Source organism: Otolemur garnettii, unplaced genomic scaffold (genome assembly GCF_000181295.1).
Source record: "Otolemur garnettii isolate 467f Iridium unplaced genomic scaffold, OtoGar3 scaffold00049, whole genome shotgun sequence".
NCBI classification, from domain to species: domain Eukaryota; kingdom Metazoa; phylum Chordata; class Mammalia; order Primates; family Galagidae; genus Otolemur; species Otolemur garnettii.
The window spans coordinates 2449563-2469100 of NW_003852444.1; the positions used below are offsets into that span (position 1 = coordinate 2449563).

A 19538-nucleotide genomic window follows, 5' to 3' on the forward strand; every position below is an offset into this window, starting at 1 on the left:
ACAGTTGCCAAGAGGTAGAAGCAATGTAAGTGCCCATCAACCCATGAGTGGATTAACAAACTGTGCCATATGTAGGCCATGGGGTACTATTCAGTCATAAGAAAAGATTGGAGACCACATCTTTTGTGTTTACCTGGATGGAGTTGAAATATATTCTTCTTAGTAAAGTATCTCAAGAATGTAAAAAAAAAAAGTATTCAATGTAAAAAAAAAAAAGTATCCAATTTACTCAATGCTAATATGAAACTAGTATATAAACAAGTACATGCCTACATGAGAGAAAAAACACAAGCATAGTCTAGGGACACAAGGGAAGGAGGAAGAGGGGAGGGCGATTGGCGGGATCTCACCCAATATACACAACGTAAGGGTATTCAGCACGCTACTGGGTGAAGAGCTCAACGACAACTTGAATTTTACTTTGGAAATAAAAACAATGTAGCCTAAATATTTGTACACTCATAGTAACCTGAAATAAACAAAAAAATTATAGGTGAGAAAATTGAGGGTTCCCAAGCCAGCAATAGGCAGAGATCTGGTACCAATCCAGACTCACATGATTTCATAGCTCCGTGATGTCTCCTCTACCTCATTCTGCATTCACATGAAAATCAGATCTAGCAGAACCCAGTCCAACTTTGATCAGTTCAGTAGTTAATTTAGCCTATCTGAGTCTCTAAGCCTGTCTGCCAGGGATGAAGCCCATGCAGATGATCGCTCATTTTTTTGTCATAACCTCTTCCTTTCCCCAGAACTGAGCTTTTCTGTTTTGAATGCCACACAGACCTAAATCTCTTGAGTCCTGATCTCCTTTTATCTCCTTTCCAGCTTCCCAGGTGACATATTCTATCTCCAGTTTCTAACTTCAGAGAGACTAAAATCCCTTTTCATCATTCTGCCAGTATCACAGTTTCCCTGAGTTATAGAGACTTCTGATGTCTCCTGGGGGAGTTAGAGAGTGACCTCTTGTTTACAGGTAAATTCTGAGTCATTAAGTATATTTACATACCAGGACATAAGCAGGATAGCAATGAAGATAATAAGTGGTGCTTGCAGCAGGTTCCCAGGGAGGATGGGGATGAATCACCACAAGAAAAAAAAAAAAGAAAGAAAAGAACACCAGCCTCACTTCCTCCCCAGCTCTAGGGGATGTGATCATTCTACTGTGGTAGCAGATGCCCATCAGGGAGGGGCCCGGACACGTCTCTGCCCTAGAGAAGGTGTCAACCGACAAGCTGAAGGAAAGGCTGGCTCCAGCTATGCTCTGCTTCCTCCTTGCCCTTCTCCTGGGCAAATTCCCAGGCAGGTGCTCTCCTCTCTGGTGAGCTTCCCTTCCAATCCTCACCCTCCTGCACCCCAGCCCTGTGAGTCCACAGCCTCTGCTGTTGCTTTCACTCTCAGGGGTACCTTCCTCCACTTCTCTGGAAAGGATATGGGACTTTTGTCTCAGGGACCAGTGCCATGAGTCTTGGTTCTCTCTGTTCTCTGGGAAGGAGTTTGCTGTCTTGGTCTCCCCTGTCCCAGGGGCACCAGGCACTCTTAGCTCTCCCAATCTACTCCCCAGCATTGACTCCGTGTACCTGACTCATGGAAGGGTCTGAGCAGCCCTGCTGTCTAGGTGAGCAAGCCAGGCTGGAATGCTTCCTCTCTAAATGACACCTTCCACTTCTTATAGGTGTCAGGCCTCAGACCATTCATCAGTGGCCAGTGACCAGCGTGCAGCTTCGAGGGAGCCCTCTCTCTCTGGAGTGCACTGTGAAGGGGACATCAAACCCCAACCTCTACTGGTACCGGCAGGTCAATGGAGGGCCCCTCCAGCTGCTCTTCTATTCCTTTGGTGTTGACCAGATAGAGTCTGAGGGGCTCCAGAACCTCTTAACCTCTAGGACCCATGAAAGCCAGTTCTTCCTGAGTTCTAAGAAGCTCCTCCTCAGCGACTCTGGCTTCTATCTCTGTGCCTGGAGTATCACACTGAGCTGGGCGGGGCTGACATCTGTGCAAAAACTCCACCCCCCCCACCCCCCCCAGGAACCCTCACTCAGGGACTGAGTGGAGGATATTTGTGACTGGGTTTCTGGCTGCTAGCCAATGTGAGATCAACTGAATTGAGCCAGTATTCTCCAAAAAACTTCATAAAGTTCTCAGGGAGAACAAAAAATCTTATGTGCACAGAACCTGTGAATTGTCCACATGATAATGTTCCCAGTGTGTGGCTGTCTGGTCCGGGGCTCTCAGACTCCAGTCCTTACAGTGCAGCTATACCTTGCCCAATACTCTATGCTCCCAAACTCCTACCGGTGTCCACAAGCAGAGGGTATGTGCACTGTTGGGTGAGTGACTTAGGATACCCCGTGGCTGGATGTGGCATGGAGACAGGTGGTGAACAAATGATGGGTGCAGTGGGAGGTAGGGGGACTGCCAACTCAGGTCACTTAATGGGTCACTTTTATCACCGGGGAGTCTCCTATCATTGACATTACTGCTGAGACTAGAAATTTTGTAGATGCTTGGAGCCAGCGAGAGGGCAAGACATTCAGGAGACTGTTCTCGTTCGGGTGGAAGTGTGGTTTTGTTAGTATAAGAAACATGCACTTAGAAATTATGATTATTGCTTTGGGTTTAAAAAAATTTCCTGTTGTGCTATCTTCCATCCCTTTCCTCGTAGCAAAGAGGGAACAGAGGAACAGATGGTGATCCAAGAGATATACAAGACTGAAAATGAAGAGGGCCATGTGTGTAATGGTAGATCCCTAAAAAAGAGACTTCACTTGGATGGAAATGAGCAGAGGAAAAGGCTGATGTGGATGGCTGGGAGGAGGTGCTGTGGTTACTTTGGCAACCGAGTTTCCTGCTCATCCTTCATCGCCCCCTAGTTCTCTATATGCTTAAAATGATTTTGTTTCTAATGTCCCTCACCCTCCACGAGAGGGCACAAGAAGTCTTAAAATACTCCGTTCCTGGCATCACTTAATCTCCAACAATCCACACAAGTGTTTGTTTCCAGTACCATTTAATCTGTAGAGGAAAATCTGAGACAGACACAGAGTGATCGAGAGAGTGGGTAGGGGGCCAAGCACAGTGGCTCCCACCTATAATCCCAGCGTTGTGGGAGGCAGAGGCTGAAGTGTGTAAGGTCAAGAGTTCATGACCAGCTTGGGTAGCATAGTAAGACCCTGTTCCCACAAAAGAATAAAAAAAAATTAGCCAGGCCTGGTGGTGTGTGTCTGTCGTCCTAGCTACTAGGGAGGCTGAGGCAGGAGGGTCAACAGGGCCCAGGAGTCCCAGACTGTAGTGAGCACTGCAGCCTTGGCAGACTGAGACTCTGTCTTGGAAAAAAAACAAAAACAAAAACAAAAAGAATTATATGGCCCAAAATGTGAATTGTATCAAAGTTGAGAACTTCTTGTCTGTTCCTAGAAGCCATTTGGGGACATTCCCTATTTCTTCCTCTTACCAGTCAGACAGATGCACTCCTCAGAAATAAATAGAAGACCACAGTGATTTCCTTATATCACAGTTAAAAAAAAAAAAAAGAAGAAGAAGAAAAAGAGAAAGAAGAAGAAGAAAAGAGAAAGAGAATGTAATAATGCCTCTGGTCCCTCCTGCACTTTAAGGGTCAACTATTAATATATATCAAGTGGCTGTTATGTGCTAGACACAGTGAGCCATCACGCACATTAAAGGACAAGTGAGGTCCACTCAAGACGGTGCTGAGCCTACTCACAGCATGATATAGTGAAGCACTTGATTTTTGAGTCTAAATTTACTTGTTCTTATGATCTCAGGCTAGTTTATTAATCTCTCTAGGCTTCACATTCGCCATTTGCCTTATTCAATTGTTAAATATATTAAATGAAGTGTTTATAAAACCCTGTTACAGGGTCTAACTTTCAACACATGTTATTTTCCTCTCTTGACATGTACAGAAATTTTTATTACAACTTAACCAAAGGAAGACTTATTTTTTAAAATATTAAATGATAAACTACCAGCATGTAAATATTTAGAAACACTAAGTGTACTTAAATGGCAAACCCATGAAATTTGTGGCCTATGTCGTGGCTATTCAGTTATTAACCATCCATCTTTTCTACTGGGACCTCATGCTGCATCCAGATCCTTTTCAAAAGAGAAGCATTCCAGGCAATCGCTACTAGTCCAGGGGGGTTGAAAGTCAACAAAACAAATTAGTATCCTCCATATTACCTTCCCTTGCTCAAGCATAAGAATCCTATTCCCATAACATTTTCTATAGCTCTAGGACTCAGAAATCCACAGCCATCGTGATTTCAGGAGAGAGGGGATGGTAGATCCTACTCAGATACAATATTTCTTGCCAGGAATTCATCAACCTCACTTGCCCCTTGGGTCAGAAGATGCTGTTGTTTCTTCTAGGAGAGCTTCCGGGGTTTATAGATAAGCCAGGGTAACTGTTTCTCCATAGATCTCATCCCCTGGCCACTTGCACATGGAAAATCCAGGGCCACTTGCTGGTGGCCAGAGGGACACCTTCAAGACATTTCACATGGATTTCAGCCATGTAAGGGATTTATAATTTGACACTCTGGGGCCTTTAGACAGTTTGAGGAAGATGGCGAATGCCCAGGGTTGAGAAACTGGTTTAACCAGCCTGGCTTTGGCAAGGCAGGCTCGGTCTGTTATGTACCTGCTCATTTCCCACTTTCTCCTTTGGGACTTTCTGCCCCTCTCCTGTGTTATGTTCTTCCTTATCTCTTCCCCTGATGGAATGCAAAATATCCATCCCATAGACCTTACAACTGGAGAAGGAAAGTTAGAGGAACCCAGTCCATGCTGCACACAGACACCAGCTCAAACGTCCAGGGACCGTCCGTTCTGCAGTGTGTTGGTTACCCGGGGCTCCCCTTCCTGTGACTCATTAAGACCTCTCGTTACATGAGTGGAAGGAAGTGGGAGGACAGGTTGAGGGAGAGAGGTGGGGGGGGGCAGGTGGGTGGGAGGAGGGAGTTGCCTGAGTGATGTGGGACCAGAAGGGACCCATTTGGGTCAGAGCAGTTATTGCAGCTGCTTTCGTTTACTACTGTCTTGCTTATAACCTCAAGCAGGTGTAGAAGCCATGGGGCAGCACTGCACGTGGAGCTGAGGCACCTAGACTCCCCTTTAGAGACCCTTTCCTCTCTCTGCACTTGTATTTCCACTGCCAGGGGGCTAACCAGAGGCCTAGGTAGAAAGAGCAGCCTGGGGAGAGCTGGGGGCAGGATGTGGTGAGTGTGGTTCTCATGGTGCTCAGAAGGTGGGTGGGGGCAGGGCCTTTCACAGGCACCCCAGATGCAAGACCTGGTAAATGTCAAACCGCATCCTGTTGTGACTCCCTGAGATGGAGCTAGGACAGGTGGCTGTTGTTACTTGGTGCTGATGTTACTCTGAGATAAACAGCCCTGTAACCATCACTGGGCTCAGACACTTCTATCCCTACCCCTAACATCTGCTGCTTAACCTAAAGACCCCAACCTGCATCTCGTTACTTCCTGACCTTTGATTCAGGGGCTCCCTCCTTGTTGACGCTGCTTCTCATTCATGGCACTAGACTCTTTACTAGGGGGAGGACCAGGGAACAGGTGTCTGGAATCCAAGTGCCTCTAATAACTATGGGACTCTGGGATCAACACTGTCCCTTACACCATTACACATCCTTTGAGTCTGTGTCACAGATGTGTATGATTTCAAGCTGAGGAAGAGCTGAGGTTTTCTGAGTTATTATTCTCTTGATGCTTCAGGGCCTATAGATTTTGAATCACTGAATCTGAAGAGTAGAGCTTAAAGGTTCCTTGGAGATTACTTTGCCCAATCTCAGATCATAGAGGAGGACATAGAAGCCCAGAGAATAAAAAGGAATTATTCAAGCCCATTCAGCTAGGGACCGAGGAAGATCACAGGCTAATTCTCTGTTTCAGCAGCTCCTAGACTTCAGAGAGAGATTAGGGAATGTGATGGGTTCTGTACTCAGTGGTGATCTGGCCATGAATTTTAGGAATCACTTGTATAAGAATAAATAAAGCAAAATGATCATATCTGAGATAGCATGAGGAGAAGGGGATAAATACGATAAACACAGAATTAGAATCCTGCATAAACTCAACAGGTTGGAGAGACAAGCTCAGGAAATGGATAAACTTAAGAAAATGCTCCCCCCACCAACCACCAGAGAGAGAAAACTTACTGTGTGAACATAGGAAGGGGAATATACGGCTCACCAGAACTATATGTGAAAAACTCCCAGGGTTTGAGTCCAAAGTAAGCTTTGCGTCAATGGGGTGATGTGGGTGAAAAAAGTTGAAAATTGTCCTGCTGGAGCCAAAGTATAAGACTCTGAGCACAAGGACATGGAGCTGCCTCTTTACCCTAGGTAGCGCAGAACCCACCTGGCGCTGTATCTGGTTCTGAACAACACACGTTTAGAAGGATGAAAGGATAAAAACAAACTTAAATGTTTTCAGAAGAGATGGACCTGGCTTGGGAGAATAGGAAGTGCTCAAAACTGCTATTTGAGAATACAGTGGCAAGAACTAAATATAACATCTAATGTTTATTAACATTGTGCTAAGGGCTTTACCTTTTGTGTGGGTTTAATAGGGTAAAACCACTTTATGAAGTTGAACCCATTTTGCAGAAAGGAAAGCTGAGTCCCAGAGGTGGTCACTTGCCTGAGGTCACATGGTTGAAAAAGGCAGAACTAAGGCTTAAACCCAAGTCTTTTTTTGCTTTGAAGTTCATATCCTTTGCTATGACAATATTTTAATCTACCTACTATGTGTTTTTTTTTCATTCAGCAAACTCGAGCTTTTAAAGGTTTTAATTTTTCTCTCTCATAGGCATATAAATTCCTGCCTGAAGGTGAGCACCTGGCTGTCTTATGAACGGGAACGAGGAGTGCTGGAGTGAGCTTTGTGGGTGCTTAAATAAGGTGTCCAGTGACAACCATCTTACTCAGAATGAGTGTTTCCTTCCCAGGACAACTGTAGCGTAACTGGAAGGGAATCAAGACTCTACCATTAAACTTCTTTACCACACGGAATGTCTATTATTCCAAAGTCCAGTCAAGATCCAGTGGAGTGAGACTGCAGAGAGTTGAATGTTTAGGGCAGGTGGTGTTTGTTTAGGAGAGATGAGAAAATGGCTGTAAGGACTTAAGAAGAGGAGGTACATACAGTTCTGGGAGGAGACCAGATGGAATGTGGGGCTCTCGCCATCCCTATAAAGTCCCCTGGGCTGAGAGGGGACTGGCCTATAATGCTCCAGATGGGAGCCTTCATTCCTTGCTTTGGTCAGTGTGTGGACTCAGGGTACCGGGCCATAGCTTCTCCCACCTGTTAATGACTCTGGGCCCCCAAATCTGCAGACCCCTTTCCTCTTTTATAAGGCATCACCCTCTCCCCACTGCCACCCTCACCTTGCCTTACACCTGCTCAGCCCCTCCCAGTTCTTCTCACACAGACCGTCCCCAACCCCAGTCCCAGTTTGCACCCCTTCGTCCCCCAACACCCACTCTCTCCACAGCATCTGTGCCCTCAGTGACGCACCCTTCTGTACCACCCTTGTGAGGGAGACACAGGTGTGTCTGCTGCCCTCACACAGGTCTGAGGAATGGGGGCAACATTTGTGAATGCTGGTCTAGTGCATAAAGCCCGTCTCCTTTGTCTGTTTTGGCCATTATGAAAACTAACCAACACAGAAGCAGCGACAATTGCAGCCAGTAAAAGCCACTCTGAGGCTTGAGAAGCCTAAAGGTAGTTATGACTGATGGAAGTTAAGGGCACTCAATGACCCTCCTATATCATCCCTACCATGGAGTTCCCCCTTCCTGTTCTGTGTGAGCTGCCTGAAAAGAACCCTCCTCTCCAGTTCCTGGACACCCAATATAGTGAGATGAATAGAGACTCCTATCCCCTAAATTCATGCCTGCTCAGAAGCTCTGAATGTGACCTTATTTGGACTCATGTCTTGATAAGAGAAAAGAGAGGAGAATTCAGATGTGAAGGCCCAGGAGAAAATGTCCTGTGAAGACAGAGGCGGTGATTAGCATGATGCTGCCCCAGGCCCAGGGGTGCCAGGAGCCTTCAGAAATGAAAGGAAGAAAGAGCCATCCCCTAGCTCTGTCACAGAGCGTGGTTCCGCTGACACCTGGCTTTTGCACGTCTGACCTCAGAACTGGAGAAGGATACATTTATCTTGTTTTAAACCACCTAGCAGCACTTTGCTGTGCACTTTGTTACTGCAGCCTTAAAAGCTGACACAGAGAGGGACATCACCGTGTGTTGGGTGTGTCACTGCGGGTTCTGCCCTAGACTGTACGAGCAGCTGCTCTGGGGTCACACTGATTTCTTAGGCAATCACACCATGCTGGTCACTACTTGGGAAAGGCTTCCAGCACTGCTGTCTTCCAGTGACATGGAAGGACAGGCCGCAGTTTCACTGCCCGCAAGTCACCTGGTCTATGAACAGCAGTCCCTACACTTACGAAACAGGGAAAATAACAGCTGCTTCCAAGGTCATCAGGGGGAGGAAGTGGGACAATGCCCATGCCAGCATACAGCCTGAGGCCTGCGGCCAGTGGGTGCTCCACAGGGCGTGCCTTCACCTTTCCACCCACCTCTGCTTTCAGATTTCATCTGGCTCCACCTTATTCACTGTTCCCTGCCTCCTCTTCCCCAACCCATCCTTCTCCCCCAGTCCCATCCCTCTCCCCAGCACAGTCTCTACTGCAGTGAACTCCAACCACATTTGAGGTGGCGCGGTCTCCACCCTCCAGGGGAAGAGGCCATTGGAAAAGCCTCCCTGCACGCAGCACCTCAGCCTCCTCGGAGCCATGCTCCCCTGGCTTCCCCAGGGCCAGGCCCTGTGTGCCCTGCTCCTGGAAAATCACTTGTCCTCGGGCTTCACACTTGAGCCTTGTGCCTTACTGTTCCAACCTGGACATGTGGAGTAGTGCTACATATCAAGCCCAAATCCTGAAATGAGATAAACTGGAAGTGTTCAGATGAGACACCAATAAAACCTAAAGACATAACAAATGACAGCTGAAATCTGGACTTGAGAAGTGACCAGATGTCAGAACCTGTAGGTCTGTGCTGCACTGGGCAGGGGTTATGGATCCCTGTGCTCCTCTCTCTGTTCTCCTTATGCTGGGTTTTAAAACCCAGCACTGCCCTTTAGGCTGACCCTTCATGAGAACCCAACATGCCTGGGTACAGACATGGGGTTTGGGGACATCTGTCATGATGGGCAGGAGATAGCAGCATTGGGCAGAGAGGAACTGGGCTGATCAGTTCTTACTCTGAGGAGGTGGCCCTTTCCCCAGGTGGGCAGAACTCCACAGACACTCTGGAAACAACCAGGCCCAGCAGGCCATATTTATTGGCTAAGTTGATTACAGACTTTGGGGCTTGGATCTCAGTCAGCAGGGGAAACAGAAAGAAGAGACAGATATGGGATATTCATGTTGGAAGGAGATGGTAGAAAGAGAGTAACTCTTTAGGGACACAGTTGGGAGCAGGTACTGGACAATCTGGCTGAGGATGAAGAATGACTCAGGATGCACTTTTGCAGCTGGCCTCAGAAGTCCTTTCTCTTGACCTGAGGAAGATAGGATACAGTCAGGGTCTCAGGGATCACAGAGCAGTAGGCTCTGGGGCCAGGTCTGGGTGGGGCTCGCTGGGTCTCCCCATCCCCCCAGGATGTGTGTCACCCTTCCCACTGCCTTTTATCCCAGCTGGGCAGGCCACCATGGTTTCTTGATAGGACAGAACATAGGGTCTGGCTCTGGAATTCTCTTAGGTCCCATATACGATGTTCTACATCCACCCACACTGCTTGTTCCCTCTCCCTCTGCTCCTACCATGGCCATGAGCACCAGGGCGCTGACCAGCACAGCATACACGGTGGCCTTCCCCAGCAGGATCTCATAGAGGATGGTGGCAGATAGGACCCCTTGTTGATAGGACACTGTAGGCAGGAAGGGAGAACAGGTAGGAATGTGTATGTAGGTAGCTTTGGCCTCCTCAGCCCCATGCCCCTGGGTTCTCCAGGCCCTGGCTCCAGACCAAACAGCACAGAGAGAAAACGGACAGGCTCACTCACCCGAGGTGAAGCCACAGTCTGCAAGAGAAAAGAGGGAGACAAATGGTTGAAGAATGGCACTTCTCGAGGACACTGAGCCTTCAATCATAAACTTTAAAGTCATACACTCAGGCCACAAACATATGAGAGTCACATGGGACAGTCAGCCATCTGTGGTGGCCCTGGTGCTGTCCATGTGGCTCCAGTGTCAAGGCTGTAGTCATTATGATCTTAGGAAAACCAGGACCCCTGAAGGGGTGGGAGGCACACCACTCAGGTGCTGGGCTGTCCTGTCATCCTCAGGGGACCTGGCAGCACAGCTCGGAGGCCCCCGGGCCCGTGCCCCACAGGGAGGAATTGCACACTGGGCTGCTGACACTGTGGGCCTTGACCCCCCATCCCATCACTCTGACTTTTCTCTGCACCTGGTCTTGTCTTCTGCCTGGATCTTCCCATTTCCCCGGGGGCTGGCCTGACCCCATCTGCCCAGACCCTGCTCACCTGCTCTGCCCTGGGCCTCAGCACTGATGTTCTGGGTGAGGGGTTTGTCCCAAGGCAGGGTCCAGTTGTCTTTTTCGTCGAGCCCGTAGAACTGGACTTGGCAGCGGAAGTGGTTGCGGGGGTTGTGCCAGAAGGCGGCCGAGACCCTCAGGCGGCTGCTCAGGCAGTACTTGGAGTCACTGTCCTTGGGGTTCTCCTTGTAGGGCTGAGGGTCTGTGCTGACCCCACTCTGTACCTCCTTCCCGTTCACCCACCAGCTCAGCTCCACATGGTCAGGGTAGAAGCCTGTGGCCAGGCACACGAGCGTGGCCTTTTGGGTCCGGGCGATCTCTGCTTCCGAGGGTTCAAAGACAGCCACCTTGGGTAGGGTCACCTTGTTCAGGTTGTCTGAAAGTGAAGAGGGGTTGTGACCAGGGCTGGGTGACAGTGTCCAGGCCTGGCAGGGGTTCTGTGTGTATGAGAAAGGGCTGGAAAGGTCACAGTGAAACACAGTTAGGTCCCAGTGGGTCCTGATTACTTTGGAAACACTGTCCCATTCTTTTTTGGTCTCCCTCCTTTCCTGTCCTTTGCATTGACCCTGCACACAGGCCCCACTCACTGTCTCTCCTGGCCCGTCCCACAAAGGTGGCATTATGAGCAGCACACCCAACATTCTGAGTAGCATCTCCTCATTTCTGTCATTTGATTTCTTCTCCATTGATGAACGTGCTCACTGACTTCTCACCATTTCATATAGTACTAATTTAAATGGAGCACTTTTGGAATCAGAATAAAGGCACCCAAATCCTACAATTGTCTTTGCCCACCAATGGTGACTTCAGGACAGCCATTTCTCCACCTCATTTTCTTTGCTTGTGGAGTGAAAATCACCACACTCGCTTTCCAGAAAGGGTGTGAAGACTAAATGAGGCAAGGGCTCAGAAGGCCAGGTCCTGTGTCAGGGTCAGGTCTTTGTGTCTGAATGGAAAGTGCTCAGGGATGAAGGAGACATTTCAAGGCTGGGGGCTTTCTTCAGCTGACAATCTACAGATGGCCTGTTTTTGTGCATTTCTGTGAGGACATCCTCTTGTTTTTACAGTGTGTTCCTGAGAATGTCAGGTTTTCTGACTTTGTGGTACTTGAAGTCATCCTATCCTTCCTTTCCCCCCAGGTACACCTGAGTTTCCTCAGCTCACATAGACAATCCCTTCCCTTTTTTTCAAACTCAGGGGTTCTTCAACCACCTTTGTGCCTTTGCTTCCAAATATTATACTTTTTCCTACTAGCAAGTTTCCTTAATAAGCATCTGAGATCATCTGAGCGACTTCTTGCTACTGATTGTGTTGATGTGACTTTTCCCCTAAGCCTCTCCTTTGTAGAATCTTAGAGGTAATAGTTGAACACATCCCTTTGAGTCCCCAGGTACCCTTCTCATTTGGCTGACTCATTTTTTCTATGCCTGCCTTCCATTCATTCTTTCCTTTCCATTGATTGGTTTTTCTGAGCAATCCTGTTAAAAGGAACAAATGTTATCCTTATGAAAACCTGGTCCTAGTCTCCTGGATTACGGAGGAAAATTTTGTTCTGACACTTATTCTTTCACATTTCTATGGAAGTCACCTCTTCCCAGGACTGGCTTTCTTGGGATGTCCCCTGAGCAGCCCCAGAGGACCGCATATTTATAAGAGCCCCGAACTTGGCTGAATGCTCTGCTGTTACCATTTTGAAACTCTGAATTATGTTTCAAACAACACACATTTTCATTTTGAGCTGTGCCTGAAAATTTTGTAGCTGGTCCTGCCTCCAGTCCTGTCAGCTTTCCCTACCCCTAGTTCCTGCCTTGCTAATTCCACTATGCTTCTAGGTCCGTGCTGAAATAGTGACATAGGAACTTCTGGGAGCAGTGCTGACTCCATCAGCCTGTCACTTTCACTGTCATCTCTGAGATCCTTCCTCTGGGATTCTTGCTGCCTTCCCAGGGCACTGGGGAATGGGCTCCTTTGATCTCACTTAGCAAATATCAGTCCCTATTATAAAAGTTCAAGATGTCTGTTGACTATGTATGCTGTTCTGTAGGGTATTTGTGGATGCAACAGGCATGATAAACACAACCAGACCCTCACTGTACTATACCAACTGCATGACTCCGTGGTAAGGCCAGGGTCCACTATCCTTGTTCATGACTCCCTGAGGGGTGTGTGTCTGGGGTATGTACTAGAGAGCTGCTGTTTGCCTGTGTTCTGTTAGTGAGGTAGACTAGCCTCTAATTGTGAAGATCATCTTTCCTTTCTCCAACCCACCTTTCACTCCATTCCCACAATCCAAATCCTGCCCTGCTTTGGCACTGGGCTGCACCTCCAACCCCTTCCCAGTAACCTCCTAGAGGGAGGTGGGAGAGAGAAGCACTGTATTACAACAGTCTGGTGCTCTACTCACAGCTTCTTTTTTATTCTTCATAGTAATAGTTAGTATTAGGTATTGTTAATTATATTTTGTAGTTGAGAAAAACTGAGGCTCACACACGGATTTGCCCAAGGTCACTTGATCACTAAGGAACCCTGCCTTTATCTGGTTCTAAGTTTGTATTTTACTCAGCCCAGCTGACCATCAGACCCAGCATTTCCTGGGGGCGCACTTCCCTGCAGAACTGAGGTAGGCCCACTGCACCCAGCTTACTGACAGGCTAATATCAAATGGGGCCCATCATTGTATGGTTGCTGTTATCAAAGAATCCAGGTTAATATACATTATTGTGAGTTATTTCTCTTTTCTGGCCTCAAGGCTCTTATGGTGTGTGATGCTTAGGGTCCCTTTCCAGTGCTAAGATCCTAAGATCTCCCCTGTAATTTTCCTCACAGGCAAAATACCTGCATTTAAATAAACTCTCTGCACCATCTGGCCTGGATAACCTAGGAGACTTACTATGAAGAGGGAGATTGCAGACTAGGGGAGTAGGGGACGCATCTAGGGGTAAGTGGACCCCAGTGGCTAAAGTTCTGTCCCCTGTTCTCAGGCCAGCACCTCTTTGCTGACCAGCCCACAGGCAGGCGTCAGTGCTGTGCCTGGACCACTGCCCCCGGGATTACAGGCTCAGAAGGAAAAGGAACAAGGAGCAGGGGCTTAAAATCTCATAAATCCATACCGCTGAGCTGCGACTGGGATTCTTTTCTTTACTGACTCATGCTTATTCATCTTTGTGGACTCTCTTCTTGCTTGTTTGGCGGCCTTTTCTTTCCGTTCAGCGGCACCCTCCCAGCCTCCCCTGGGCGATTTCTGCCCCTACACCCGCCCGGCGGCTCCTGAGGTCCTGGTGGTGCCTGGTGAAGGGTCTTCCCGGCCCTCCTGACTGTTTTGGCCTCTGCCTAAAGTTACAGCCCCCTTCCTACCCAGTCCAAAAGCAGATTTTTCCCTCTGTCTTTTTCTCCAATCTATGGGCTCCCAGACTCCTAAACAAATCCTCTCGCCCTGTTCCTAAACACCTCAGAAAGCGGCCTCACCTCTGCAGATATCTCAGCCCGGGCGCCTTCCCTCCCCAATCCTCCGCAAAGCGGGGGAGGGGCGGGAAGGTGAAGTTGTGAACCCCCCAGATCGCCAACCGCCGGCGGCTCCGGAACACCCGACCCCCCAGGGGACCCAGCGGCTGGATGATGGGGAGACCCCCGAATCTCACCTATGACCGTGAGCCTGGATCCCGGCCCGAAGTGCTGCTCATAGGAGCACGGAGCCTGAGACCCACACACAAACTCTCGCAGCGCCCGAGCTATCCCAGCCCCAGGTGCCCAGCCCGTCCCGAACTCTAGGCCATCTCAGGGGACCCAGTGCCGCGAAACCGGAACCGCCGCCTTCCACCCGGTCCGCGCCGCCCGGCTGCGGGTCCCGCGGGCACTCACCCAGCACCGTCAGCCGGCTGCCCGCCCCGAAGGTCTGGGCCGCAGCCCCGGAGCACGGCTGGCGGACTCCCCACAAAAACCCACCCCGAGCCGCCAGCCCGCCGTGGCGCGCCCCGCGCTCACCTAGCACCAGGAGCCGCGTGCCAGGCCCGAAGTACTGGGTCTGTTGGTCACAGCCCCCGAGCCCCGCTCAAAAACCCGCGCCGCGGTCCTGCGCCCTGTGTCCCGCGGCCCCCCGCTCACCTAGCACCGACAGCCGGGTGCCCGCGCCGAAGTACTGAGTGTTTTGGCTCACAGCCCCGGGGCGCTGCACAAAAACGGGCCCCACCGCCTCCCGCATCTCAGAGCGCCCCATCCCTACTCCTTGGTTTCCTGGGGATCCCGGGACCCCACTTACCGAGCACCGTCAGCCGGGTGCCTGGGCCGAAATACAGAGTATCTGTGCTCACAGCCTGGAAGCCCAGGACAAAAACCGACGCTGCCCGCTACTGTTTCCCAGTCTCAGCCTGGTCCCCACCACCTTCGCCCTCCCAGTGCCCAGAAGCCATAGTCTCTGGGCAGCCTCTGGACAGCGCCTCAGCAAGCCCGAGCTGAGTGGGGCAACTGCCTGGCCCCCTCCATCCCTCCCGGACCCCCCAGCTTCCTCCTTACCCAGCACAGTCAGCTTGGAGCCGTCCCCAAAGAACAGCTGCCCGGTGTTCACACAGCCCTGGGGACCCCCGCACAAACCCTGCCTTCTGGGACAAAGTCCCCTGCTGGCCGAGCCCACCTCCAATAAGGCCAGGATTCAGCGGTGGTCCTGGCTGAGCAGCCCCCACCCTCTCCTACCTGGAGCTCCTTCTTACCTAGCACGGTGAGCCGGGTCCCTGGCCCGAAGTGCTGCTCCGCATAAGACCACAGTGGGAAGGCGCTGTCCAGAGTTCCAGCTCATTCCCCACTCCCCTAACAGACACTGAGGGCACAACCCTCCCTCTTCTTCCTGAGCTTTTTCTCTTCCCACCAAGAGAATTAGCGGCACACAGTAACCTGGGCAGTGCCTGAGGACTTAGAGGAAAACAACTTGGCTTAAGGGACAATATAGTGGATTTGAAATCTGAAGGGGTATTGGAGGTGGTGGGTCAGTGCAGTTGGGAAGTGTTGCAGGCTAGACCCCTCCTCTTACTACTTAGATAACTTGTAACCTCTCTGACCTCAAGTTTCTTCACCCAGAGAAATAGAGTAATATCTTTCCCTCAGGGTTTTTATGGTTCTTAATAAATAATGCATGTGCAAAATACTTTGTCAAGGGCAAGGTTTATGGAAAGGGCTGGATGATGATCCCACTTTGCTGCCTTGGCCTTGGCATTTCTGAGAAGCAGTTGCACAGGGGCTCTCTGGTTCCAGCCTTCTGCAAGACCCCAGCAGGAAACAGTTCCAGAAACCTCTGCCCACTGGGTAGCTGCGTTCCCTGGGATGGGTGGGGATATTTTTTAAGATAGGGCTTTTTGTAAAAGCACTTCCACTACCTGGATCATCGTGTCCCCCCAGCCCCCACGATGTGACACTGTGATACAAAAAGTTTCCTCCCAGCTTGTCCCCTCCCCCAACTACTGAGCAGAGGCAGGAAGCCCAGGTGGCAGAGGTTAGTCTGACTGAGTGAGCCGTGGAAAAGACAAACTCGGGGTAAAATTGAGGAGGGGAGGAGCTTGGGGAAGGTATCAGTGCTAGTGGTTTTGGGGAGCAGAGAGGCCCCTTCTGGGAACACGCACCACTTTGAGGAGACCAGCTATGTCACTGGGTTTCCCCCTCTGGGGTGATTTGTGCCCACCTGCCTAAACTGGCATGTATAGTGAGGTGGGTGGGAGGAGCCAGGTCTGGAAGGCAGTCAGACAGCGGAGAGAAGGAGAGGGCACCTTATGGCATCTGGATAAGCAGTCCAGAAGCCTCTGTGATTCTCCATTGCTTCCCAAATAAAGGCCAAACACCTTCTCACGCATTCATTCCACAAGTAATCACTGAACACTCACTACGTGCTACCACCTTCTACATGCTAGGCTCTATACTGGTTGAAGGAGAAAGTCCATCCTCAGAGCAGCATGCACCAAACTGCCTTTTCAGCCTTAATTCTGATTACTACTATCTCTGAACCTTGCAGTTATCTAAACAGATGTATCCAGAAGTAGCTGGCCATGATATTTGGGTTTTGGTTTATGCCTCTGATTGGCGTGGCCCTTCTCTAAGTGGACAACTGAGACCAATTTCTCTTTCAAAGAGTTTTCCACCTTCCCAGACTCTCCTCTGATTATCCCAGTCAGAAATTAAAACTGGCCTCTGACTGCACTTTTAGTAGACAGTTCACATTGCTACTTCAAAGCAACACCTTCTAGTTCAGCTCTTTCTACTCATAATTAATTCTTTTTGTGAACAGATAAGCATATAGAGGACTCTCATCTGGGTATCTTCATTTTCTTGGAGTTCAGTAGTAACACATTGCAATGATGTGTTCAAAGAGTTGGTGAATGCATGCACACATGTGTAAAAGCATGCACACATGTGTAAATGCATGCACACACATCTTTGAATGCGTGTCAATAGAGACAAAAGCTGTGAGGTGTAGTTCTATAAACAGAAAGGTAATGACTGTTTCAGGCAGGCCTTATGGTGATGATTGCTCCTGATGTGGGTCACTTCAGGCTCACTCATTTATTCATTCTTTTATTCAAATTTGGCTACTGAGTGTCTACCCTGAACCCAGGTGCTATGCTGCAGCCCAAGGATACTATCATAAAACACATTCTATTTTTTTTTTTTTTTGAGACAGAGCCTCAAGCTGTCCCCCTGGGTAGAGTGCCATGGCATTACAGCTCACAGCAACCTCCAGCTCCTGGGCTCAAGCGAGTCTCCTGCCTCCGCCTCTCAAGTAGCTGGGACCACAGGCGCCCGCCACAACGCCCGGCTATTTTTTGGTTGCAGCCATCATTGTTGTTTGGCGGGTCCGGGCTGGGGATTCGAACCCGCCACCTTAGGTGTACGTGGCTGGCGCTTTAGCCGGTTGAGCTATAGGCGCCGAGCCAAAACACATTCTTGTTACTAAGGAGCTTACAGTCAAATGGGGTTGTCAGACAAGTAAGGAGGTCATTTTCATCACGTGTGATAAATGTCCCTATGAGAGCAAAAGAGTGTGTTTAATTCAGTCTCAGGGGAGTGAGAAGTAAGGAAAGGGTAACAAAGTTCTGCAGAAGGCTGTTTGGCCTGGAAGCTATTGTAGCCAAATCTTTAAGACTCAGTAAGGGTTACCCAGGAGTTCTCCATCATCCCCGGGGGAGGAGGAGGTGAGCAAATGTCCTGAAATAAGCAGCCTGGGGGGCGGAGAGGAGAGGAGAGGTACGAGTGAGGAAGAAGGATGTCGGGAAATCTATAGGGGCCTGTATACTATTTTTAGAATTGGGGACTATTTCACCACGGTGACGGTGGGACACTGGAGAGACTTCTGGAAGTAGAAATAGAACTGACTTTGGGGTTTAGAAAACTTTGTTTCTATCCTTCCAGGAGTGATAAGGAGACATTTTTACACTCCCTGACTCTCCTCTTACATGAGAGGTTTGCACTCCTCTAGAATGGCTCTTATTTCTACCCTGACTGAATGGACAGAGTTGTAGGGAGTTCAGAGATGGGAAGAAGAGGTAACTAGACACTCCCAAGTCAGAGTCAGGCCAGGTCAGGATACTTTTATTAGTTCAGTCACTTAGTCATGCCAGGGGTCCCTCTAGGTTGGGAGGATCTCAGCCGTGAGCGTGACAGTGAGCATGCACAGTGGGTGAGGGGGTAGATACTAGGATGCTTGGAAAGGTGACAGCAGCTCTTCAGAAGCACTGGCGAAGGCAAATGCATATTGATGCTGAAATGGGTTGGAAGCTCCTGCTTCTGCTTCCAGAGCTGGCTTCAGGAATCCTTTCTTTTGACCTACATAAGAGAAAGGTTTTGGGGTTACCAAGAGCCAGGAGTGGTGAGGACTGAGAGGGAACAGGAGGGCCCATTGAGTGGACAAGCAGGCCCCTGACACATTGGGACCTCCCACTAGGATGGCACAGAGATGCAAGTTGTCTTCCAACGTGTCTGAATGAAACCTTTCTGTCTCTACAGCCCACCTCACACCCTACCAAGGTCTCTTGATTCCAAGCTATGAATTTCTGAGTGTCACATGTTACCTCTGCTCTACCTGCCCACTCATGTCCTGCTCCTACCATGGCCATGAGCACCAGGGCGCTGACCAGCACAGCATACACGGTGGCCTTCCCCAGCAGGATCTCATAGAGGATGGTGGCAGACAGGACCCCTTGCTGATAGGACACTGTAGGCAGGAAGGGAGAACAGGTAGGAATGTGTATGTAGGTAGCTTTGGCCTCCCCAGCCCCGTGCCCCTGGGTTCTCCAGGCCCTGGCTCCAGACCAAACAGCACAGAGAGAAAACGGACAGGCTCACTCACCCGAGGTGAAGCCACAGTCTGCAAGAGAAAAGAGGGAGACAAATGGTTGAAGAATGGCACTTCTCGAGGACACTGAGCCTTCAATCATAAACTTTAAAGTCATACACTCAGGCCACAAACATATGAGAGTCACATGGGACAGTCGGTGGTGGCCCTGGTACTGTCCGTGTGGCCCCAGTGTCAAGGCCGTAGTCATTATGATCTTAGGAAAACCAGGACCCCTGAAGGGGTGGGAGGCACACCACTCAGGTGCTGGGCTGTTCTGTCATCCTCAGGGGACCTGGCAGCACATCTCAGAGGCCCCCGGGCCCGTGCCCCACAGGGAGGAATTGCACACTGGGCTGCTGACACTGTGGGCCTTGACCCCCCATCCCATCACTCTGACTTTTCTCTGCACCTGGTCTTGTCTTCTGCCTGGATCTTCCCATTTCCCCGGGGGCTGGCCTGACCCCATCTGCCCAGACCCTGCTCACCTGCTCTGCCCTGGGCCTCAGCACTGATGTTCTGGGTGAGGGGTTTGTCCCAAGGCAGGGTCCAGTTGTCTTTTTCGTCGAGCCCGTAGAACTGGACTTGGCAGCGGAAGTGGTTGCGGGGGTTGTGCCAGAAGG

The 19538-nt window shown here is 49.9% G+C and overlaps 2 gene segments (V, D, J or C); both read right to left on the reverse strand.

Moving 5' to 3' along the window:
• Positions 1 to 9361: 9361 nt before the first annotated feature.
• LOC100943019 overlaps positions 9362 to 19538 on the reverse strand; it is a 191640-nt gene continuing 181463 nt past the window's right edge. Inside the window, 5 exon segments of the C gene segment in view lie at positions 9362 to 9612; positions 9875 to 9981; positions 10117 to 10134; positions 10597 to 10983; positions 14709 to 14844. Coding sequence covers positions 9592 to 9612; positions 9875 to 9981; positions 10117 to 10134; positions 10597 to 10983; positions 14709 to 14820 — 645 coding nt within the window.
• Positions 18147 to 19538, reverse strand: part of LOC100943338 — an 89256-nt gene continuing 87864 nt past the window's right edge. The window contains 4 exon segments of the C gene segment in view: positions 18147 to 18407; positions 18689 to 18795; positions 18931 to 19008; positions 19404 to 19538. The exon segment at positions 19404 to 19538 is cut by the window's right edge and continues 271 nt beyond it. Coding sequence covers positions 18387 to 18407; positions 18689 to 18795; positions 18931 to 19008; positions 19404 to 19538 — 341 coding nt within the window.